This window comes from Leptopilina heterotoma, unplaced genomic scaffold (assembly GCF_015476425.1).
Source record: "Leptopilina heterotoma isolate Lh14 unplaced genomic scaffold, ASM1547642v1 Lhet_13, whole genome shotgun sequence".
NCBI classification, from domain to species: domain Eukaryota; kingdom Metazoa; phylum Arthropoda; class Insecta; order Hymenoptera; family Figitidae; genus Leptopilina; species Leptopilina heterotoma.
Window position 1 is genome coordinate 1,340,547 of NW_025110848.1, and position 27,189 is coordinate 1,367,735.

The 27,189-nt window shown below is 22.3% G+C and overlaps 1 protein-coding gene across 9 annotated transcripts in view; it reads right to left on the reverse strand.

Annotated features, from left to right (window-relative positions):
• The window catches only part of LOC122512886 (hemicentin-1), a 349,783-nt gene that overhangs the window by 43,491 nt on the left and 279,103 nt on the right, over nt 1–27,189 (reverse strand). For 7 of the 9 annotated variants that reach the window (XM_043629017.1, XM_043629010.1, XM_043629016.1 and 4 more), the window contains 2 exons: nt 23,750–23,786; nt 4,623–5,044 (listed from right to left, as the gene is read on the reverse strand). The exons of the other annotated variants lie outside the window; for them this stretch is intronic. In XM_043629017.1, coding sequence (XP_043484952.1) covers nt 4,623–5,044; nt 23,750–23,786 — 459 coding nt within the window. The remainder of the gene's footprint in view (nt 1–4,622; nt 5,045–23,749; nt 23,787–27,189) is intronic. 9 annotated transcript variants of the gene reach the window in all.

Here is a 27,189-nt window from a genome sequence, read left to right on the forward strand (position 1 = left end):
TGAATGATACCTACTTCAGTTTGAAACTGTTTGACGTATATGAAATAAAAATAAAAGAGTAAAAAACATGAGAAAGGAAAGCATTGGTAAAAATCTTTATATAAGCGTTTCAAAAGCTTTAGAAACATGACAAAAGACAGATTTCCATATCTCTCAGTACTTTCCATATAAAATTTTTTTTTCCGAATCAAAAAGTTATAATATCCATTGTTCGTTTTGGTAACGGAAAAAAAAATTTTTTTTCTTGTTTTAAAATAGAAATATGGATAAAATAAATTAATTTTAATTTAATTCATTAAAAAATATTGGAATAATTTGTCTTGTTGTTCTGTGTTATATTTGACTGTGTTTAAACTTCTTTTATTATTTCTATACTGGAAATTTAAAGGAGAATAATTGTCTGACCAAATTTGGTTTCTTCTACTGAATTAAAAGGTATTAATGACTGATGATTAAATAACCGCAATTTGAAAAAATTCTGGGCGACTATAATTATATTTTACTACTAAAAATAATAATTAGTTAATTCCAACTAATTTACTAAAGAAAACCATTTTGTCAAGCTGAAACTATTTTATACTATTTATTTCCTTTCTGTACAAAATTTTTAATAATTTTTTCTAAAAATTTCCTTTCTAGTAAAATTTGTTTTATAATGAAATTTAATTTATAGTAAAATTTACCGTGTAGTAAAATTAACTTGAAAAGAAATGAAAATTCTCAAAAAGTAGAAATTTTCAGAAATTTTAAACAGGTTAAGTTTAATTTTACAAATAGTAATAGTTTATTTTAAAAAAAAGTCTTTTTAATAAAATCTTTCTTCTAAAAATCTTTTACCTGACAGTCCATAGGGATTTAAAAAAAAATTCCAGAAAGTAGCTAATGTTTCAAAGGCGAGAGGTGGTATAATATACCTTAAAATGTTTGTAAAACAATAGTATTGTATTTTCATTCTAGGTATAAAAAAAAATTCTGTCCAAGTCACAAGGGAATATTCGTGAAGGAAGTGAGACATTAAAGAAAACGTTTCGTAATTTGATAGGGAGCTGGAAAATCCTTTCTTTTTTTTAATGGTCGTAATAGAAGAATGGGGTCAAACGTGATGTCGTGAGAAAAACTCTTTTGGTAATTGGAAAGTGTGAAAAAGGAAGGGAAAATAAAATTTTGGTAATAAAAAAAAGGAGAAAAAGGAAATGTGTTTGTGGTATTTTAAAATAAATAATTGAATGTATAATTTAGAGTGGCGCAAAAAATACACAGGAAAATAAATTTTTAAGAATGTTCTCACTGTCGCCGCCAAGAATTGTGAAAAATGGAAAAAAGCGAAACGTATTTTTCTTTTAAATTAATAAAATACCCCCGGATAACCAAAATGTATTTATAAAAGTTACTCATCGTGCGATACTAGATTTTGTAGTGAACTATTGATATTCAATTTACAGGAATTTAAAAAAAAATTTTTTTTTGAATCAAACCGACTTGTACTACTTAGAAAATATTAAAAAATTTTAAATCCGTAAGATTTATCTTTTTTTGAATTACAAGAATTTTAAACAAATTTTGTAGATTACGATTGACTTGCACTACTTAGAAAATTGACTTTTACTACTAATATCAAAAGTTATTAAAAATATTGAATGATCAAAATTTGTTGATATAATTAGTCAGACCTACAGTCATAATTTTTTAAATTTTATTCCCAGTAGTAAAAGTCAATTTTGGTCCGACAAGTGGTAAAATGAAAAAAAATTTATTTCAATACATTTTTTATATTATTCTTTGGAATCAGTAGTATATGCTAATATAAGTCAGACAATTTTACGTAGATTTTGACTTTGGTTTCTAGTAGTAAAAGTTATATTTAGTCAGACGCAAGGTAATGAACTTTTCAATTTCAGTATTAGTCTGACGGATTATTCCTCAATTCTACTTTTTTTCCACAAGTAGTAATAGTCAATTTCAGTCAGACGATTTCTGGCATAAAATTGTACAATTGATACCAGTAGTAAAAGTCATTTTAAGTCAGACACAAAGTAAAAGAGTAGAAGAGTTCTACTAACTTTTAGTGATTTTTAACTAGAAAGAATATAAATTTCGTGAAATAATTTTTTTAACATTTATTATTATAAGGTTACTACAGGGCTCGAACTAGGTCCGTAAATCCAGTAAAGGTCCGTGAATTTGTTTCAAGTCTGTAAAAGTCAGTTTTTTTTAAAAAATCCGTAATTTGATTAAAAAAGGACAAAAAGTTCGTAAATTGTACGATATAATTTGGAAAATTTTGTCAAAATTACAAATAATTGCAAAATTCAATTATTTTCAAAAGTAATAAAATTCTTAGCAAAAATTCAATTCTGTTTAAAATTTTTTGTAAAATTCTTGTAAAAATTTTAATTATCTTTATTAATAATAAAATTCTTCTCCAAAATACAATTATTTTCAAAAATTATAATAAAATTCTTGGCAAAATTTCAATTGTTTTCAAAAATTTCCCTCAATTTACTGATTTTTAATATCTATTATTTTCATAAAATAATAAAAATTTTACAGAAATACAATTATTTACAAATTTTTTAGAATTTCTTCGCAATATAATTCAATTATTTTTATAAATAATAACATTTTTACGGAGATTCAATTATTTTACTAAATAATAAAATTCTTTTTAGGAATTTAATTATTTTCATAAATAGTGAAACTCATCGAAGAATTTAAATTATTTTTAATAGAATTTTAATCGAATTCCTCGATAAATGTAATTATTTTAAAAAATTTTATTAAAATTCGTCAAACGAATTCAATTATTTAAAAATTTGTTGACAAAATTCTTTATGAGAATTCAATTTTAAAAATCATTGAAGTATACAAGAAATTATTTTTTGTATTTAAATAATAATTGAATTCTTGTAGAATTTTATAATAAAAATTGATTTAAATATGAATTTCAGTGAAAAACAAATGAATTTGAAAATTCTCAAGATTCTATTTCAAAAACTAATAAAAATAATGGAATTATAGAAAAATCAGAAATTTAATTATTTAAAAAAATAGTAAAATTCTTTTTAGGAATTCAATTATTTTCATAAATAATAAAACCCAATGCAGAATTTAAATTATTTTTAATACAATAATATTAAATTTCTCGGAAAATGTAATTATTCTTAGAAATTTTATTAAAAATCGTCGAAAGAATTCAATTATTTAAAAATATGTTGATAAATTTTTTTTTGAGAATTTTTTTAAGAAACATTTAATTGTTTAATAAATTATTTATTTTTATATTTAAATAATTGAATTCTAGTAGAATTTTCTAATAAAAATTTATTTGACAAATAATTGAATTTTGAAAAGGTTTCAGATTAAAATCTTTGAAAATTTGAATTTTTTATAATTTTAATTAACAATTCTGTGGAATTAATTTTTTTTTAAGAAACTTTAATTGTGGTTTTTTTTTGAAATTATTTAAAGTTTTTATTTTCTAATATATATAATTGAAGAAATTAGGAATAATTGAAATTTTGTAAAATTGAATTGTAAACAAATGAATTTGAAAATTCTCAAAAAACGTTTTCCAAAATTATTAAAAGTACTGGATTTATAGAACGATTCTTTATGGGAATTGAGTTAAGAAATATTCAATTATTTAATAAATTATTTATTTGCATTTTATTTGTATTTAAATAATTGAATTCTAGTAGAATTTTCTAATAAAAAATTGATTAAAAAATGAATTTTAGTTTAAATTTTAGATAATAACTGAATATTAAAAGCAATATACAGTGAATTTTTAGAAATAATTAATTTTTGTAATTAATTTTTTTGAAAAAGTGTAATTGAATTTTTTTTTATTATTTGACGTTTTTATTTTCGAATATATATATTTAATTGAAGAATTTACGAATAATTGAAATTTGTAGAATTGAATATTGTTAATAAATGGATTTTGAAAATTGTAGAAGAACTTTTTTGAAAATTATTTGATTTAAAGAAAAATTTTAGTGGAAAATTCTTAAAAAATAATAATTAAATTGAAATGATAAAAATAATTTTGAAGAAGTACAATATTCTTTAACAAAATAATGATTTTATCAATTTGCCGTTTTCAATTATTATAAAACATGAAGAAATCGATTACTCCGAGTCGAAGACTCAATTTCTGTTTTAGTTATGAAAAAATTTAATTCATACTTTTAAGTAAAATGTTCTCTTATTTGACTCTAATTAAAAATTACTAAAATTTAGTAGAATTTATGTAGAAATTCTGTACAATCATTCTAGTGAAATTGTGTAGAATATTCACTAGAATTTATATAGAATGTTTCTAGTAAAATACTATAGAACTTTTTCAGCTGGGTCAGTAGAATACTGTCGTCTATTATCTAAAAGTGCTATTTTTGAACATGTGGGGCAAATTTTACTCCTTGCATTAAAAAAAACGTTTTGTCTACCCGGGGTATAGTAGTAAAGATACAAAAAAGTTTTTGGTACCGCGAAGGTTAAAACAAAAAAATAAATACTGTTTAATTTTTAAAAATATTTTCTCCAAATTCTCAAGGCGAGAGCATGAAATTCATTTTTCTTTGAACCACCCTAATAAATATATATGACAATAATTTTCATACCTGTTTTTCCTCTCGATATTCCTGGAAATGAATCCTGCTCCTTGCTGATTTGCGCATTGAAAATAGCTCTTATTTTATTGGCTCTTGCAAACATACCGTCATCTTGAATGCCAATAATTCCATTCATTGGCCTTTGTCTATTTGTATCCTTTCCACGGCGGAATGGCCTCACTGGCGTTCTCATAAGTGAAGGACAATTCCCACTATCTCTCTCGGTGGTAAATGGTTCGCTCAAGGAGGTGTCCGAGTGGATTCTCAATGCCTGATTGGATCGAGAGCTTAAACCCGATCTGAGACTGTGAGTGCGATTGACGTGTACGAGAACGCCAGGTTTGAGTGGCCATCTCGGAGCGGGTGTAGGATGACTCGGGCTTTGCGTCGAGTATGAGGACGCTGTTGGACTCGGAGGTCCACCGTCGGGACTAATTGTAAGTGTACACATGGATTATTATCAAAGAGGAGGATATAAGCTAAAGCCACTCGGGAAATTGATCTGCTTTAGGATTCTAGAGTCGATATATATTGTGTGTGTATATGTACCCTGTAATTTGACCTCAACGAATTAAATCCGGCTTTTCCTAATTATCAAAAAATTGGAACGTAGGAAAAAAAAAATTATTGATAAATAATTGGCAAACAATTAATGAAGTACATATAATTGTAGAATATATATTAAATATCAATAATTAATAACTATGATAATAATATCTGTTAGTAATTGAGAGGAAATTGTAGAAACCTTGTACAACGTACCTATATAAATGAGATATTAGTTTCATTTCATATCACTAGTAAATATTAATAATAATTTATACTAATATTAATACTCAACAATATGTTTATGTTCAAATAAATAAAATAAATAAATTATCAAAATAAATTACGTTACTCTACAATTATTTTTACAATTATGTACATACAATTTCATAATTATTACCATATTCTTAACTTTTTCCCTCATTTTCATTTTTAATTTCATTTATAAAAAATTAAATTTGCCACTAAAATTCCATTTTCCTCTTCCTGGATTTTTTCATAAAGAATTTTGACTTTTACCAAAAAAGAATATTCGAATTTATTCTATAAACCTGATTAGACAGACAAGAAAATGATTTAAATATTTCATAAGATTGTATTTATAGCATTTTTTTGACATAAATTCAGTGGTCGAAAAATACTTTGACCTTTTTTGAATTTATATTATTCTTAGAAATTTATAGACTAAAATCCACCTGAAATTTTGTAGAAAATTTGTTTTTGTGTGCAAAAAAAAATTGACTAATGAAAACATTTATTTTTAGTATTTTTAAGAGGCTAGGCGCATGAATTCAATTTTTATTTTCCGATTCTTTATTTTACCGAAATTCTTTTGATCTAATTAGAATTAATGTTTTATTATGTAAAATACGAATGAGAAAAAAAATCATTAATTGTAAAAATAAATAGAAAAAAAATTCGAGTAATTTATTTATTTATTTAGATTCATAAGTGTAATAAAAAATTATTTAAAATAATTATTCGAATAAATTAAAATTATAAAAAGTGGTCATTATCAAATGAGGAAAATTGTATAAAAAATTATTAGAAATTATAAAAATTTTGACAAATACTAATTCGATGTAATAATAATTAGGAGAAATGAAGCAAAAAAAAAAAAAAAAAATTATGATAAAATTATGATTCGAAATTAGTTATAAAAATAAACAATTATATTTGCAAGTAAAAAAATTGAATAATGATACTATTTTGTAGGATTTTCTACCTGAAAAAAAATATTTAAAAAAAATGCTTCAATAATGGTAAAAATCAATTTTTCATTCGGAATTTTTTTTTGTGGATACAAAGACATATTTTCTGCAAAATTGCGGATGGATTTTGAAGTCTATCAATTTTTAAGAAAAAAAAATTCTAAAAGGGTCAAAATATATTTACCGATTTTATTTTAAGACCATTAAATTCCTTTCGAGAAATTAAGATGAAAGCAATTTTATTTAAACTTTGAGTCATTTTAAAATTAATCATTCACTATTTTAAATTTATTTAAATAAGTATGTAAATTTTTTGGATATAGTTAAAAATTCACACGAATCCATCCATTTAATTTGTAAATATCTTCAATTGTAAAACTATTAAAAAATTACCTACTATTTCTTTTTAAAAATATATTTTTAATCATCATTTTGTCTCGGGAATTCAAATTTTCCAAACATTTAAAACCTTTTTAATAATTTATATAGAAAACTGCAAATACAACTTTTTGGAAATTAAACTAGTTTCACAAATTTTAAATGATTAGTTTATATTTTATAATGAATAGTTTATGACTTTCAAATGAACGAAATGTGTTTTATTGAAAACATTTTCATAAATTGCTAATTACAGTAAAAGTTAGAAACTAAACTTTCATATTCAGCATTTTAGGTTAATAAATTTGAAGTAAAATTATTCGATAAATTATTTATGAATTATTTTACGAAATTTGTTTGAAGAAAAAATTTGTTAAAATAACTTCAATTGAATATTTCTTACTCATTAAATATTTACTGAAAAATTTTCTCATCCAAATTTAAAGAACTTTAAGGGACAATATATGTAATTTACTTTTTTTCCGTTGTTATTTTGATTTTTCAGAACTTTTCAGCATATTAATACTGATTCGATTTACATATGTAAATCGAATCAGTAAGAAAATTGTTTCGTTTAATATTTTCGAAGTGAAACTATATCTTTTAAAATTGAAATTCTGGTAGTGGAAATTTAACTAACAGTTAATTAACTAATAGTTATTTAATATTTTTGAATTAACTAATAGTTAATTAAAAATTTTAATTTTATTTTAAATTTTTTAAAATTATTTCAGTGAAAAATTCGTTTGTTAAATATTTTGCCAAAAAAATTATCTCTCACTTAAAACTAAAGTCATTGTCAATTTATAACGAACTTATTTGTTCTGTAATCAAATAACATTTTCCAGAACTGTTCACCAAATTTTTCTGAAAAAATTGTAATTTTTTTATTAAATTTTTTAAAAAATTGTCTCTTAAAAAAAGAGGGAAAATTAAACGAATATATTTTTATTAAAAAAAAATTCTAACTCGTTTCAGTCAATTTACAGTTTACATAAAACAGTATATTGGTATTGTCTCTAACTGAACTTTTTTTTTACAATTGAAAACATTTCCCCCACCCCACCCCAAAAAATAGAGACAGAAATCAAACGTTTTTAATATAGAAAAACAATACATTTCCTGAATGGCTTTTTTTTACTTTTACTCTGAGAGAAGGGGAACAAAACAGTGAATTTTTTTTTTTTTTTTTGTGGACCGTTCACTTTGATATTAAACGACTTGAATGTGAAACCAAAAAGCGATTCATGCGATTGCAATAGGGAATAAATCAGTGCCTCTGCAAACTCAACCCAGAAAGCCAGGATGTTTTACGACGAGGTCGAACAAGATTATCGATAGGATCTTCGATAATCCAGGCGTAAAGTATCCATAGTCTTTCTCTCTCTTACTCTCTCTTTTTTTCTGTCTGTCTGCCTCTCTCTCTCTCTCTCCCTCCCTTACAGACATAAAAAAAAGTAAAACAAGTATTGTAGTATTTTTTTTTCTTCATGTTTTATTTCTGATGTCGTATTTTTCTCAAGTCACAAACACGTGACACGATTTCCGGAATACGACACGTAGTCAACGAATTTCATCGTCTTTTATTATGAAAACTTGCATCTCGAAGAACTAAATTTTCCTAGCACATTTACGCGAAGATGGCGTTTTATTCGTCGTGAAAATTCATTTCAAAATTCTCAATATAGATATATGTATACATATATATAAAAAATATATATACATCTCTCATATATATGTACAGAAATGTATATAGTTATATATAGTATATATATGACCATCTCCTGCTCGTAACTCTTATCATCTCGTAAATTTAAACTTTCGAACTATAAAACTACTGTTGCGACGAATACTAATAACTGTTTCATTTGCTCGTAATCTCTCACCTAATTCATATACGCTAAATTTATTATTATTTGGGTAATAAAAAAATTAAATATAAATAATTAGCAATTATTGCTATACTTCATGTTTTTGATTTTTTCAAATTTTCGTCTCTATTGTTTTGCGGTTTAATAAAAAAAAATCAGTAAAATTTGTTTACTACTCTCACGATTGGAAATCAGTGACATTTTTTAACGAAATCTCAAGTATTTTTTTAAAAGAATTAAAATATTTTCGTAAATTTTATTTTTTAATCATATACCTATATTGATCGTCATTACAAAAATTGAATATTGTTAATAAAAGAAATTTTTAAAAAATGACCTTTATTAGAAGAAAGAAAATTAGAAAATCACCTTCATTAGAAAGAAATTTTTTAAAAATCCACCTTTATTAGAAAAAAAAAAAATTTGAAAAATGAAAAATTAGAAAATATTTTTTAGAAAAACTGAGAAATTAGTGATAATTCAATTATTCTTGTAAACAGAGAAATGTTTCATTTGAACTAAATATAATTTATTAAAGTCAATTCAAAGTGTATTTTTTGCAGAGCGTACTAAATTATTTATTTATTGTAAATAAAAATTTTAATTAGTACAAATGAAATTTTTGCTTCAACGAAGTAAAATTTTTTTGGTACCAAATAAAATTTATTATAAACAAATGAAATTTTTGTACGAACCAAATAAAATTTATTTACTTCAATTAAAATTCACTTGAACCAAATAATATATATTTCCACGATAGATAAAATATATTTCCTCCAATTGACAGATAAATGTTTTATTTAAACCAAATATAATTTATTTGAGTACAATAGAAATGTATTTTTTGCAGAGCGGACAAAAATACATATTTATTTGTTTTAAATAAAAATTTTTTAATTACAAATGAAATTTTTATTTGAACCAAGTAAAATTTTTTGTTTGAACGAAGGAGAATTTATTTTTGAATCAAATAAAATTTATTATAAACAAACGAAGTATATGTTTAAATAAAATAAATTTGATTTGAAACAAATGAAGTACTTATTTGAATCAAATAAAATATATTTCCACTAACTAAAATTTATTTAAGTCAATATTTGTTTTAACCAAGTAAAATTTTTATCTTTGAACTAAATAAAATTTTTGTTTGAACAAAACAGAATTTTTTTTTTTTTGAAATAAATAAAATTTATTTTAAAATGAAATTTTTGTTTAAACCAAATAGAATTTATTTATTTCAATTAACATTCAGTTGAACCAGATAAAAATTATTCCCAACAAATATAATTTTTTTGAACCAAATAAAATATATTCTCTGAGTCAAATATATCTTTTTTTTCTGAGTGTCACTGATTTCCTTTAAAATTTTATTGATTAAAATTTTAAATCGCAAATATAGAGTCAGAGAAAAAATACAGAATCACTGATTTTTAATTAAATTTCACTGATCTTCAGTTAAAGTTCACTGATTCAGATTTAGAGAAAATAAAGTTAATTAATTAACAGAACTAGATTTTTTATATAATACAATAAACGTATAAAAATTATTTTTCACTTTAATTTTTTCTTTTTTAGATTTATTGTATCAAAAATAAAAAATGAATTTGAATTCAATCTTAATTATCAGAGTTTGTCATCACGTATTATATGTAAAATTTGATAAATTTGTTCTACACACGTCAATTTGGGTTAAATTTCAGTTAGCTTAGGTTCTCGTCATCTTTCCTTGAATTGACGTTCATGGAGAGACTGTCTAATGTTACCGCGCATACATGCGATGACAAACGTTGATAATATTAATTATTTCCAAAGTGTGATTATGAAATTTCCAGAAATATTATTTCTCCGCTTTTTCATATAAATTCAAGGAATGGAAAATAAATTTTTAAAATGGAAAAATACGGAGAGAAAAATTTATTTTCTATTTTCTGTTCTATAAAAAACACTGCATCCGTTAATAGGTAAAAGAAGAAATAAATTAAATATAGAACAGAATTGAATTGAATTTTAAAATATTGAAAATACGAAATGGAAAATATTTTTCGATTTGTTTAATATTAAAGGAAGAAAAATTAGAAAATGTAGATGAAAATATATTTTACGATTTTTCGTTATGTGGAACAAAAATAAAATAAAGAAAATAAGGAAAATAGAAAAAAATTATTTCCTACTTGTTTAAATTAGAAAACAATCATTTAAATTTTAAAGTACCTACTTAAAATTAAAAATATAGAAAACACGGAAATAAAAATATTTTCCGCCTATCTATTTATTGAACTGTAGAAAAAAAACTAAAAAAATATTGAACAAAATTTAATTAAATTCTCGATTCTCTTAGTTATAGAGGAAAATTGAGAATAAAATTAAGAATATAGAAATAAAGAAAATAATAATTAAATAATAAATAATAATAATAAAAATAAATAATAATAAAGAAAAGAAAATATTTTTCAATTTTTGACTTAAAGATAAAAAATAAATTTTAGAATAAATAATTTTCTTTCTATTAATATTACAAAAAATGTGAAATTCTGTTGAAATTTACAGCAAAATCTAATTGTTTCCCAAAAAAAGGAAAAACAATAAACTTCCATTATTCCCCAATGGCAATTTGAAAATACCCAATCAAATTTTAAATTAATGACTGGATTTTCAAATCTATAGAGTGAGAATTACGATGTGGCAAATGAAACGAAAATTCCTTATGAAACGATATCAGAGTTAAACTTTAAATACGCAGAAATTGATTTGTGGGAGGAAAGAGAGAGAGAGAGAGAATTCCGTGATTTCAAAGGTTTATAATTGAAAAGCGTGAATCAATGACTAGTGAATTCTACTTTAAGTTTTTACTATTTACTTTTTTTTTGAGTTTGACGATGAAGGAATAGCGCTAAGAATGAAGAAAAAGTAGCAAAACTCCTTGAAACTTAGTAGTTACACACTTCCACACGCGATAGTTTTAAGTAGAAAGTAGAAAAGAAATAACAACGTTTGAATGAGTATATATAGTAGTGAGGATCAGAGAAAGAGATCGAGCCATTTCATGGTTGGTGAATCAAGAACGTTTCCCATTCCCTTACTTTTAATCTAGCAGCTATCGTAGGCCATGCCATTTTCTCTACTCTACGCTCTTTCACCATTAACCCTCTCGCTCCTATTACAAGATTCGCTTATTCGTTGAGGCAGAGAAAAACTATATATACTGAAATTGAACTATATCCTTTTTTTTTACTCTCAACCACCACCACCACCAACCACCTTTTGCAAAGAAAAAAAAAAAAAAAAAAAAAAAAAAACCAATAGCATTAACTTATCATCTAATGTGACAAAAATTGAGATACATAAAACTCCCAAGTTTGCATATGCCGTAAAATATAAAACTCATTTGTTTGACTTTTCGATTCGACAGAATTTCATTTCAAAATGGAATTTCCCTTTGGACGAATTTTCATTTATTTAAAAATTTTTCTTCGATACGAAACTAAACTGAATTTTAACATTCAATTTATAGAATTTTTAATTACTTGGAATTTTTAACTAATGAAGTTTTTACTTAATGAATTTTTCATCAATAGATTTTTTCGTTAATGAAATTTTTCGTCAATAGATTTTTTAATTAATGGAATTTTTAGTTAATAGAAATTTTAATAAAATTTAATTAGTAGAATTTTAAACTAATGGAAGTTTTATAATAAATTGAAATTTTAAAAGAGTTTTTAATCAATAGAATTTTTTTGTAATTTTCGTTAATCAAGTTTTTAAGTTATGTAGTTTTTAATTTATGTAATTTTTAATTAATAAAATGTTTGATTAATGGATTTAAATTTAAGTTGAATATTTATTTGTAAGAACTTTTATCTAATAGAATTTTTGTCTAATTCGATTTTTACTTAAGCGAATTATTAACAATTATAATTTTTAATTTAAAAGCCTTTGTTATCAAAATATAATTATTTAACTTTAATTAAAAACAATTCTTATTTAAAAAATTTTCCACTTTTAGTGGAATTTTCTTTTGACACAATTTTTACTGAGCCAAATTTTTAAATGCAAAAATTTCCATTTCACCGAAGAATCATTTGGGTGAATTTTTATTTTCACGAATTTCCATTTGACCGACTTTCCAAATAGTCGAACAAACAATCGACAAAAAATTGCGTCACTAATTTCAAAATGTAGCGATTATAATTTTCTTGATATTTTCTGATGAGTTCATTGTAAAATTTTAAGAGAAATTTTTTTCTTAACATCTTTTATTCGATTATTTATAATTTCGGTAAAATAAAAATTCGACTTTTTAAGAATTTTATTAAATTATAATTTGTCCTCAAAATAAAAAATGTCAACAAGTGAAGATTAAGTGACATTAAATTTTTTTTTATTAAAAAATTTTACTTACAATTTATAAAAAAATAAAAAATAATAAAACATTATAAAATTATGTTGAATTAGTTTGCATTTTAATTTTCTCAAAAAAAGTGTAAAGAATAGAAATTACTTTATAAATAAAATTATTTTATTCATTATAATGTCGTTAATTTAAAATCTTTCTTTGCTAAAAATTAAATTACAAAAAAGTATTTTTATTTTATTAAAAGTTTCAATTAAATAAAAATCCATAAAATAAAAAATTGTCCTAAATTAAAAATTCTGTTACATGAGAATTCGTTTTTATAGAAATTTAATTCAGTAAAAATTAAAGAAATCCGTTAAAACTTTTAATATATAAGTTAAAAATAATTTCCTTTCTAGATAATTAAAAATAATCACTACAAATACATTTCTTTATTAATCAGTAAAATTCTATTGAGCTTTGAAAACGCTTAAAAACTTGATGAATTTCTATATATATTGTATGTATATATAGGTAATGTGAAACCTTTCCAGGGATAGAAATGAAAATCTATCAAAGTTTTAATTAAACTTGTCTGATTTCTTCCAACTTTGAATTTAATATTCTACAGGGATTTTTTCTATTTTCAAATCTTGTGATAAGTTATTCATCGAGCGGAAACTAAATTTCCCTCATTGATCAACAATTTTTTTTTTATTTTATTTTTTATTTTCCTTTTTGAATAAACATTCCCTCGTTCCTTCACTATTTCAAAGCACTATTTATTATAATTTCCATTAATTCAGATATAATTAATTACAATTACATTTCGCAAGGGAAATTTATTATAATCTTACTATCTAAGTAACGATCGATTATAATTACCGTTTCACAGTGAGAATTTTGTTATACAATAATTTACTTACGACGCAGTAATTTGTTAACGAGAAGAAATGATAACAAGGGAAAGAAAATACATAGTCTAGACAAAAATTGATAATAATTATTCTCAACGGTTATATTATTAATAATAATTTTTAACGATAATTTAATATTCGCTGTGAGAAATGGTTGACAGTTTTTTTTGGAAATGTTTTTTGTACAATCAGTATTGTTTACCAAAAATATTCGTCTACAAAAACTATTTTTTATACAAAACGTATTTTTTGTATGAAAACTATTTTTTATACAAAATATATTTTTATACAAAAAATTTTCATTTAAATAATATTTTTTCTACAAAATATATTTTATTAGAAAAATATTTTTTTACAAAAAAATTCTTTTCATAAAAAACAATTCTTTTGTTGAAGAAAAGGTAAAAATATTTTTATACAAGAAACATTTTTTTTATTGAAGAAAAGAGGTAATTTATATTACATGAGAGTACGATGGGGAATTTCGAGAATTTCGAACTTTAACAAGAACCTTGACCCACATTTAAGTTTGAAATACTTTTCAAATCAGCAAAAACTTTCTTGTGCGGTTGAAACTTACAATAAAAAGCACAATGGAATAAGTTTGATTACATTTTAAACTATGTGAATAGCCAAGGAGGAATAACAATGTTATACTTGATTATGTGACCCTTGCGAGTTACACTATAACAAGTGACAACGTTTGCATTAATTTTCCTGAATTAATTAATAAACAATGCAAAACTGACATTGTGTCCAGACAAAGTGTAATTAAATTAAATAATTTAAATTACTATGATACTTCAAGGTAGTCCAATAACTTGATAAAATTCAATCAAACTTAATAAAATAAAATCTTAATTGAATTTCTTATAAAAAAAACTATATTTTCATTTTCTCCATATTTACGGAAATTTAATTGAAGATATTTAATTAATTAATTTAATTTAATTTTCATATTAAGAAAAAAGAATATAATTACCAAGAGATTTTTCAAACTAGGATTTTTTTTTTAAATTCAGTGGGAATTTTTTAATCGATATTTTCGCAAAATTGGTACTTTTGCATATATATAGAAAAGTGGATGTGAAACGAGAAGTAATTCGATTTATCTTGGAGAAAGAGAGGTAAAAGGTATGATTTTTTAAACTTTATAGAATGAAGTAACTAAAACGTGACATGATGGTTCAATGTGGTCAACAAATTTGATTTTACCACTCGAAAAACTTTTGTCAATAACATTTGAACAACCTCAGATGGGAGGAAATCAATTTTTCCTAGATTTTCCTGTGATTTTCGATTATGAATGCAAGTGAGGTTCGAAAACGTATTTTTAAATTAGGGATTATTCAAGTATTACGCAAGCATTTATTTTCACTTAAAAATTAAGAGAATTCGAATTATTCTTTAATTCTTCTTTTATTAGGATTTTGTCATATATGATAAAAATTGATTTTTACTAGATAGAGATAAATATCAAAAAGAGAAAATAAAATAAATATTGATAAAATAAAATATTAATTAAAAAAAATAAAATTATTGTCTGATTACCAGTTGATTCCAAATCGACGAGAATTTTATACCGTTTGTCTGACGGAAGTTGATTTTTACTACTGATACTGAAAATATGCGGAAAAAGTTCAAACCCCAAAAATTTGTCTGATCGCAACTGATTTATATTACTGATTTCTGAATAGCCGGAAATTGAGAATGATTCTGTCTGACCAAAAATGCACTTTTACTACTATCGTTAAATCGATATTTTAACGCTTCGTCTGACTTAAATTGACTTCTACTACTGGTGCTTGAATTATAAGGATTTATAACCAATTTGTCTGACCGCAACAATTTGCACTATACTTAATTACTAATATTAACTGTGTAATTTGATATCAGAAAGATTTGTCTGACTAGAAAGATTTATACTACTTTAAATTTAATTTAAAAAAACATTCAGAGCCAAATGTATTCCTATCTTTCACTTAAGATCCTAAAAATTATTTAAAAAATCTTTAAAACAAGATTTTCCTGCTAAAAACCACTTTATACTGTTGACATTTAGATAATCGAATTTTGAAACTACTCTAACTAACCGCAATTCCCGTTTCGTATTATTTCTGAATTAACATTTTAACGCATTGTCTGACTACAGCAGAACTCACACTACTGATACTAATAATGAAAATATATATGAAATTAAAAAAATATAACGAACAGTTGACCCAGACTAATTTATACCACTTGTTTTTAAAATTATTAAAAATTAGAAATATTTCTGATTAAAAAAAATAATTATTTTCATTATCATTAATTAATTGATATTTTAACGCTTCGTCTGTCTAAAGATGAATTCTACCACTGATACTCAAATTATACAGATTTATAACTAATTTGTCTGACCAAAACTGATTTATACTACTTATGTGTAACATACTAGAATTAAAGACAATATTAATCTCAATGACTTGTCAAACCGAAACTGATTTATACCACTTACATCTGAACCATTCGAGTGGAGAAACATTATGTCTGACTTGAAATCACTTTTACTACTTAATTTACCTTCAACTTTCCGACTGACCTAAAATTCAGTTTCGTTTGACTAAAGTTAACTTTACTACTGGCACATTTAAAATGATTTATAAGCTATTTTGTCTGACTAGAACTGATTTGTACCACTAAACTGGAAATATTTAAAAAATTCGTAATCTGAATGGTTTGTCTGACCAAAACTGACTTATACTACTTATATACGAGCCACTCGAATGCAGAAACATGATGTCTGACTAGAAACCACTTTTACTACTTAATTCTGATTTTAGATTAATTTTTATACATTCTGCCTGACCCAATACTGGTCAACTGCAACTAAATTTTAATATTAAAATTGAAAACTTGTGGAGAAACTATTTCTACTACAGGGTTACCACAAAAATTTAATTTCGTTTTCCCCTGATTTTTCTCTGATTTACAGACAAAATTTTATTTTTTTTCCTGACTCTAAAGAATATTTTAATTCACTCTAAAAATAATTGTAAAATTCTTCGAAAACATGAATAGCTTTATTTAAAATAAATATTTAATCATTATTATTTTTTCATAGGAATTAAGACCTTCAAAAACTTTAAATTTAGATCTCTTGAAATTCAATAACTTACAAGAATATTTATTATAAAACATGAGAATTTTTAAATTTATTTGTTTACAATTCAATTTTACGCGAAATTTCAATTTTTTGTAAACTCTTCAATTAACTGAAAATAAAAAATTCAAATAATTTAAAAAAAATTCAATTAAACTTATTCAAAAAAATTAATTCTACAGAATTGTTAGATAAAAGAATGAAAAATTTAAATGTTCAGAAAATTTTAATTTGTAGGTAACCTTTTCCAAATTATTCATTTATTTCTCAAAATTCACGCTATAATGCTTTAAATATTCAATTATTATTTAAAATTTTAACTGAAATTCATTTTCAAATGAATTTTTTTCAGAAAATTCTACAAGAATTAAAATATTTAAATACAAATAAAATGCAAATAAATAATTTATTAAATAATTGAATGTTTCTTAAAATTAAATTTTTATAAAGAATAACAAATTTTTAAATAAATTTATTCTTTCAATGAATTTTAATAAAATTGTCAAGAATTATTACATTTTTCCGAGGAATTTGATTAAAATTGTATTAAATGAAATATATACTGAAAAATTTAACTAAATTCAGAAGAATTTGAATTATTAAAATTTTTCAGAATAAATTTTTTAATATTTCTAATTAAATTAATTAAAAATTGAAATTTTATAAAATTTGTAATTAAAACCTGTTGAATCTATTTATGAAAATTGTAAATGTGACTCATTTAAAATTCTATTAACTTTGAAAAATTTAGGTAAAATTATTTATTAAATAATTTATAAATAATAATTATATATGATAGTTCTTCAAGAATTTATTTAACAAGAAATTATTGTTAGAAATAGTAAAAATTTAAAGTTTTGTATTATAGAGTTTGTGATAATTTCATAGTTTATGAGGCAAACAAAATAGTCACAAAAATTCAGAATTTTCTTATGAATTCTAAAAGTTTAATTTTTTCCAGTACTTTCCTGATCTGTGGCAACCCTGTTACTAATATTTTAGGTAGGAATTTAAAATTTGAAAAGAAAAATTTTGTAATCAAATTAAATTTATTTGAAATTAAAATTCTGGCTGTTTTTACTCGACTTTGACTACTGACATCATACTGAACGAAAAAAGACTTGTCCGAATAAAATATCCTAATAAATAAAAAAATATTCCTAATAATAAATTTGACCCAAATCAAAATAGTTGGTTTATATAATACTATTCATTTAATTATTAATAATACTATTAATAATAAAATTTTTTAATTCTTTTTTTCCCTTAAACGAAAAATATCCAATAGAAAAGGTGAAAAAAAAACATTCACGTAATACTTGAATTATAAAAAAATCGAAAATTTCATTGCATACCATCGTAGATACAAAAGATACTAAAATTAAAAACAAATAACGAAAAATCCAATAATTGCGAAGGAAAAATTTCCCGAAACAAATGAATTATAAAATAAATTTTCGATCCATACGCTTTGATAAAGTGTTTTACCAATCTCGGAAAGTAATTGAAAAGTAAAAGCACTATTTAGCTAGAAAAGCTTGAGTGAAGTTTTGTCAGTTGTATTTCCTTTTTTTTGTCTGATGAGAGAGAAAAAAAAATATATATATATATATATAGAAGGATTGAATCGATTTGACAAACGATAGAGAAAGGATAGTAGAGGGGAAGGAAGGGTGAGAAGGGGGGGGGTACTATTTGAAACCATCGTTACTGGCTTTTCACAAATCGAGACGCATCGAATTGACCCGAGCTTGGTATCTGAAGCTCTATTGTTCACCAGAGACCTCGAGGATTCCTATATACCTCTCAGTTATCTGGAATGATTAATATGCGAAAACGGAACAGCTATATGAACCGTATAATATAATGGAGAAGCCGTTTAACTTTCCTAAAATTGTCCAACGACAATTCAGAATTTCGTGCTGCGTACAATAATGTAGTGCTTGAAAACGAGAGTAATACGAAGAGACTCCCTTTTTTGAATAGGATATATCATTGTGTAAGTGTGTGTATATGTGTGTGTGTATGTACGTTTCAGTCCTTACCTCTGAATTTTACTGAAATCGTGAATACTTGGATTTTCAAGCGTCGACGAGAACGAGAACGAGAACGACGAGAGGACTAGATCTACGAGAGACCATGGCGGCGGCGATCACTAAATTATGCAACAGAAACTCGCATTCAAGCACTGGGACCAAAACGTTCCCAAGTGAGATTGGAGCCAAACAAACGCTCCATTGCTCGTGCAAATAACGTATAACGTTGCGAGAGCATGCACGCATTAACTCAAAAAAAAAAAAAAAAAAAAAAAAAAATGTCGGACTAGAAGAATTATTTATCCGATGAAAGAAAGAAAATTGATTTTTAAAGTAAGTATTTCATATAATATATTTCATCATGCAAACAACATTTCTCTTCTCTTCTATAACGTGACCCGAATTCAATCGAATTCCGTTCAAACGATGGAGCAGTAAGTAACACATGCTTGATAAACTAAAGCCGATTCCCTTCCACCTAATGAACGTCCAAATTATTGGAAATCCAAGATGCCAACTTTATATCTACTCGAGAGTTTCTTATACACTATATACATGTTCTCCTTCTATATATATATATATATATATATATATATATATATATATATATATATATATATATATATATATATATATATATATATATATATATATATAATATATATAAAGTTTCTTCATTAAATGGACGAAAATTCTCTAATGCTCAATCAGGACCGATATTCCTTACAATTTTTATTTTGGAAAATATTTTTCGTTATTGTCAAATAAATTGTGATACTATTATAATAACTAACTACTAATCGATATTTTATAAAATATGGATTTTTTAACATTTGTTAAAAATTAATTAATATACTTGTATTTATTATTATTTAACATTTTATTAATGTAGATTCTTTCATAATATTTAATACTCCCTCCGTGATGAAAAAGTTTTATAGAATTTCACAAGAATCATTCTATAGAATCATTATATTAGAATTCTAGGGAATATTCTGTAGAATTTCACTAGAATCATTCTATAGATTCATTCTATAAAAATTCTAGTGAATAGTCTATAGAATAGTCTATAGAATTTTACTCAAACAATTCTATATTATTTCTACAGGAATTCTACTAAATTTTAATGATTTTTAAAAAGAAAGAATATAAATTTTGTGAAATAATTTTTTTTACATTATTATTATTGTATGGTTACTGCAGGGCTCGAACTAGGTCCGTAAAGTTCGTAATTTGATTTAAAAAGGGACAAAAAATTCGTAAATTGTAACATATAATTTAAAGAATTTTAGAGAAATTACAAATGATTGACAATTTACAATTATTTTCAAAAATAATAAAATTCTTCGCAGAAATTCAATTATGTTCAAAATTTTTTTTAAATTCTTTTCAAAATTACAATTTTCTTTATAAATAATAAAATTCTTCTCTAAAATTCAATTTTTTTTAAAGATTTTAATAAAATTCTTGACAAAATTTCAAAAATTTTAATAAAATTCTTGGCAAAATTTCAATTATTTTCAAAAATTTTCCTCAATTCAATGATTTTCAATTTATCTATTATTTTAATAAAATTTTCTAAAAAATTCAATTATTTAAAAAAATTTTAATAAAATTCTACTCCAACATTCAATTATTTTCATAAAATAATAAAAATTTCACAAAAATTCAATTATTTACAAATTTTTTATAAATTTCTTCACAATATAATTCAATTATTGTTCTAAATAATAAAATTTTTATAGGAATTCAATTATTTTTCTAAATAATAAAATTCATTTTAGGAATTCAATTATTTTTAGAAATAATGAAACTCGTCGCAGAATTTCAATTATTTTTAATAAAATTTTAATCGAATTCCTCGATAAATGTAATTATTATGAAAAATTTCATTAAAAATCTTCAAACGAATTCATTTATTTAAAAATTTGTTTTGACAAAATTCTTTATGAGAATTCAATTTTAAGAAACATTCAAATATTGAATAAATTATTTTTTTCTATTTAAATAATTGAATTCTAATAGAATTTTCTAATAAATGTTGATTTAAAAATGAATTTTAGTTGAAAACAAATAAATTTGAAAATTCTCAAAAAACTATTTCAAAAATTATTAAAAATAATGTATTTATAGAAAAATTTTAATTAACACTAAAAAAATTTAATTTTCTTCAAAAATAGTAAAATTCTTCTTAGGAATTCAATTATTTAAAAATATGTTGATAAAATTCTTTATGAGAATTGAATTCTGAGAAACATTCAAATGTTCAATAAATTATTTTTTTGTATTTAAATAATTGAATTCTAGTAGAATTTTCTAATAAAAGTTGATTTAAAAATGAATTTCAGTTAAAAAGAAATGAATTTGAAAATTCTCAACAATCTAATTTAAAAATTATTAAAAATAATGGATTTATAGAAAAATTTTAATTAACATTAAAAAAATGTAATTATGTTCAAAAATAGGAAAATTCTTCTTAGGAATTCAATTATTCAAAAAGATGTTGATAAAATTCTTTATGAGAATTGAATTTTAAGAAACATTCAAATATTCAATGAATTATTTTTTTATATTTAAATAATTTAATTCTAATAGAGATTTCTAATAAGAATTAATTTAAAAATGAATTTCAGTTAAAATTTCAGATAATAATTATTGAATATTAAAAGCAATATAGCGTGAATTTTTAGATATAATTGAATTTTGAAATTATTTTTTTTTTTTAAATTGTAATTGAATTTTTTTCATATTATTTGAAGTTTTTATTTTCTAATATATATTTAATTGAAGAATTTACGAATAATTAAAATTTGTAAAATTGAATATTGTAAACAAATGGATTTGAAAATTGCCAAAGAACTTTGTCGAAAATTATTAAAAATAATTGATATAAAGTAAAATTGTAGTTAAAAATTCTTAAAAATAATAATTGAATTGCAATGATGAAAATAATTTTGAAGAAGTACAATATTCTTATAATATAAAATTATGATTTTATCAATTTGACATTTTTAATTATTATAAAACATGAAGAAATTGATTACTCCGAGTTTTCGACTCGGAGTAATCACTTTCTTCATGTTTTATAGTTATGAAAAAATCTTATTTTACGAATTTAAATTCTTTCTAATTAAAAATCATTTCTGGGATATTTCATTGGAACATCAAGAAAATTTTATTCGAATATTCCATCTACATTTTAGGAATATTGAAAAGTCAATATTAATTTAAAAAATTAATATTCCTATTGAATATTCAAAAATTCCGAAAATTTCAATATTTCTAAAATGTGGTGGAAATATTCCCAATGTTCCAATGAAATATTTCAGAAACGTGAAAGGGATATATTTTTTTTTAAAAAAGAAAAAAGATGAGAGTTTATGAATTTTTGTTACAAAAAGCAAAAAAAAAAAAAAAGATTGAAAAAGAAATATTTAATGAAAGTTTGCATTAACTTTCATTAGCCTACGCTGACGTTTGGACAAATATTGCGTACCTTCCGCAGTAGGGTAAAAAAGAATTAAAAAAAAGTAAAAAAAAAAAGAAACGTTGAACTACAAGTGCACTTAATTATGAAATATTCAGAATATTTTGAGTTCCATCATCTTCCATAGAGTCACTTGTATACTTGAAAAGAATTCTTCCTGATGCAATTACTATACAGTGTTAATTACAACCCGAATATCTGCCACATATTTCAAGTATAATTTTATGAATTTAACTGTGAATTTTCATCATAAAAAAAATATGTCTCAAAATTGCCACTCAAATTAAAATTTTTTCGAACAAATTTTTAGAAATGTAAAGTCAATAATTTTTGTCTTCTTATTTTGTTTATTTCCCTCCTGATTTTTTTATACAAGCAAAATATACTTTTTAAATTATCGATCTAATTATTAAAATTATTGTATAACTCTATACGAATAAAAATAATTAAAAATCACGATCCTCTATTTCAATTACTAATTTTTACTATAAAATTAGTTAATATTATTATTAATAATAAATAAGTATAATAAATTATTTACTATCTTTCTATGCTTTGCACAATCTGTGACGTCAGAATGTTTCAAATCTTCTTTAATAAATAATAAATTTCCTTATTAAATGATTTAATAATTTATTTTTTCGCTCAATAATGAAGTAATTCATTTTTTCGCGAAGTAATTAGATAATTCATTTTTTTGTTGAATAATGAATTGTAATAATTATTTCATTTTAGCGAATAATTTATTTTTCTTTCACTGAATAAATAAATAATTCATTTTTTTGAACATGTAATTGTTGTAATTATCTTTCTTGAATAATGAATTCTAATAATTGTTTAATTTTGACGAATAAATTAATATTAATAATTAAACGTTGATCAATTAATGACGATAATTCATTTGTTTGTTGAATAATTAATTGCAATTATTAATTATTATCCGATGATTGTTTTGCCACAAATAATATTTAGTTTAATTTAATGAATCGATACGCAACACTGATTAATTAATTGTTAAAATTAATTAATCATTGAAAAAAAACTGCTCCATCATTTGGTCCATTCAAAACATGCAAAAAAATAGTGGTGGTGTTTTTATAATTACTATTGTTACAATTATTTTTAAAAATGAAAAAGCATTTCATGCAAAAGCAACTATCAGCATAAATTATAAACAAAGAATGTAAAGTAATTAAAAAAATATTGAGTACTTACTGCTCGCGTTCTTCCAGTTCAACCACCCGGTTACTGTCTGTGTTTTGTTTAGTAAGTCCAAATTAAAAAGCAGAAAGAGAAACAAATAAGTTTGTGTTAGTGAGGTTGGCTAGCGTGTGTCTACTACTGTAATGTCGAAAACTACAAACAAACGAATAAACAAAAGAAAAAAAACACAAAAAAAAAACAAATTAACAAAATGAAATGAAAAAAACAAATTATTACTACAATTATATCGTACTTTAATATTTCATGTTTCTAATCAAAATTACCCTATTGTTTCGTATTAGCAAAATTAATTAACGCTCTAACTACAATAATAGCCTTTATATGCGAGGCAAGAGAACGTAAATGTCACCTTTAAACGGAAATAATAATACATTATTATATGTTCTCTAAAAGTTGGCAAATGCTCGTTGAAATTATCTATAGAAAATAATTCCATACAATGAAGCAATAAAAATTTAACAATGAATAAAAATTCTATTATTAAATTGGAAATTAATAACTAATTAATAATTAAATGTTTATCAATTTATAATTAAGTACTAAATTAATAAATAATTATTTGTTATCATTTAATCAATTAAATATTAATCAATAAACAATAAAAGAATAATTAATTGAGTAATAGTCAATTAATAAGTACATAACAATTAATTACTTTAACTAATTACAAATTAATTACAAATTAATTACAAATTAATTACAAATTAATTACAAATTAATTACAAATTAAAAACAAATTAGTTAATAATTAATTACAAATTAATATTAAAAAATAATTTATAACAAATTAGTTTTTGTTACTTATTAATAAATTAAACTATATTTTAATGTCAATAAAAAATTTTAATTATTAAACAATGATTATAAATTATTATTTAATTTAATAACAACGAAAATTGTAAAATATTAAATAATAATTATAAATTATTATTTAGTATCAGTATAAATTTTATCAGGTATTAAATTATAATTGCAACGCGCTGCCAAGAAAGGTTAGAAGCTATTAAATAATAATTTAATAATAATTTTAATGTAAAAATGTAAAAGTTATTAAATAATTAACTATAAATTAATATTTTAAACAGTAAAAATTGCGCAGTGGCGAATAATAAAATAAATTGTAATTATATTTGATAATTTTCATTTATAATAATAATTTTAAAGTTTTAATAAAAAATAATTTGAAATACTGTAAATAATTTAAAATGATAGTAAAAACAACAAATACTGAATTTTTACCAAGAAGTTAAACTTTTAATTAACAATTAATTAATTAATTAATTAATTGAATGTTCAAAATTTCAATGAAATTCTTCAAATTTAACCTACCGTTAAATGAATGTGTCTTCGACATTACAGCAGTTTTGGCACAATGACATGCTTAAATATATTTACTTCATCTCTTGCTTCTGAGATGTATTGTCAAGAAAAAAAAAATCACTTGACTCAATTGCTCAATTAGTCATGGTCAAAAAACAAAAGAAAGAAAAATTAAAACTTTTTAATTCAATAACATTTCATGCTCATAGCAAGCATGTATAAAAAATCTTACTCTCTAGATGTACTGAAAAACACAAAAAAACAATTGCAAAAAATGCAGTGTTGAAAAAAAAAATATCATAATTAAATATTGTTATATAGAATATGTTAAATACTTGCGGGCAAATTTTTCAAAAATATTTTTCGTTTTCCTATTTTTTTTTCTTTTCTTGTCATCGCCCAAATTTTGTGTTTGTGTGCAAAAAATATTAATGTCTTCATTTCAATAAAAAATAACTTTTTTTTAAGAAACACCACTTTCGTTAGTTTTTTGCATCGGAATTTTTTTTTCCCCGATTGATTTACATGGATAGATAAATTACAATTTTACAATGTCTTATTGGACATTCAATATATATATTTATTACTAAAACACATTCGTTTTGCTAATGCATTTTGAGTGAATTTTCATGTTCTCGCGTTCTATGAACCAAATCGTGAAATAAATTCACTCTGTATAACCTTGTGTGTTAAAGTAACCCGAAAATTAACAAGTAACGAAATAAAATATGTCAGAGTCGATTCACTATTGATGTTAGAAATAAATTTTATTGTATTATTAGAAAGAAATATTAAAAAATTATAATAAATGATAATATAAATAAAAAATAAAAGAGAGTAAAATTGTAAAAAAATTCTTTTATTATTTATTTGTTTATAAAAATAATTATTTATTATTAATTACTCTTTTATCATTTACAATGAAATGTGTTACACGGACCAGAGCGCAAAACACAGTATTTAATTTATTATTATGTGCAAATTACAAAATTTATTTCATTTTAAATACAAACCTGACTTTTGATCAATTTTAAATAAAAATTTTTTTTCTAAATTCTTTCTAATTATTTATTATAATTTATTCTTTTACAGAATTCTAATAAAATTCTTTGACAAAATTCAATTATTTTCAGAAAATTAAATAAATATGTTCGAAACAATTCAATTATTGGAAAAACTTCTTAATTAAATTATTTGTCAGAATTCAATTATTTTCAATACTTTTCAATTATTCGAAAAAATTCTGAATTAAATTCTTTGTAATAATTCAATTATTTTCATAAATAATAAGATTCTTTAAAAAATTCAATTATTTTTAAAAATTTTAATAAAATTCTTATCAAAAATTCAATTATTTTTTTAAATTTTAATAAAATTCTTAGCAAAAATTCAATTATTTTTAAATTGAAATAAAATTCTTGGAAACAATTTAATTGTTTTCAGAAATTTATATAAAACTCTTTAATAAATTCTTCCAAAGAATTCAATTATTATTAAAAATTTTTAATGAATTTCATTTTAAGAATTCAATAACTTAAAGTAGTAAAATTCTTTGTAATAATTCAATTATTTTTTTAAACTTTAATAAAATTCTTAGCAAAAATTCAATTATTTTAAAATTTTAATAAAATTCTTGGAAACAATTTAATTGTTTTTTGAAATTTTAATAAAATTCTTAGCAAAAATTCAATTATTTTTAAATTGAAATAAAATTCTTGGAAACAATTAATTTATTTTCAGAAATTTATATAAAATTCTATAGTAAATTCTTCCAAAGAATTTAATTATTATTAAAAAAATTTAATGAATTTTATTTTAAGAATTCAATTACTTAAAGTAGTAATTGAATTCTTTGTAGGAATTCAATTATTTTCATAAATTAATAAAATTCTTAGTAAGAATGCAATTATTTTTATAAAAAATTTTTTAAAGTCTTAGCGGAAATTCAATTATTTTTAAAAATTTTCATAAAATTCTTTATAATTCAATTATTTTTATAAATATAGTAAAATTCTTTTCAAGAATTCCTTTCTTTCATGAACAGTAAAAGTTTTAGTAGAAATTCTATTATTTTTCATTAAGATTTTAATAAAGATTCTTAATAGAAATTT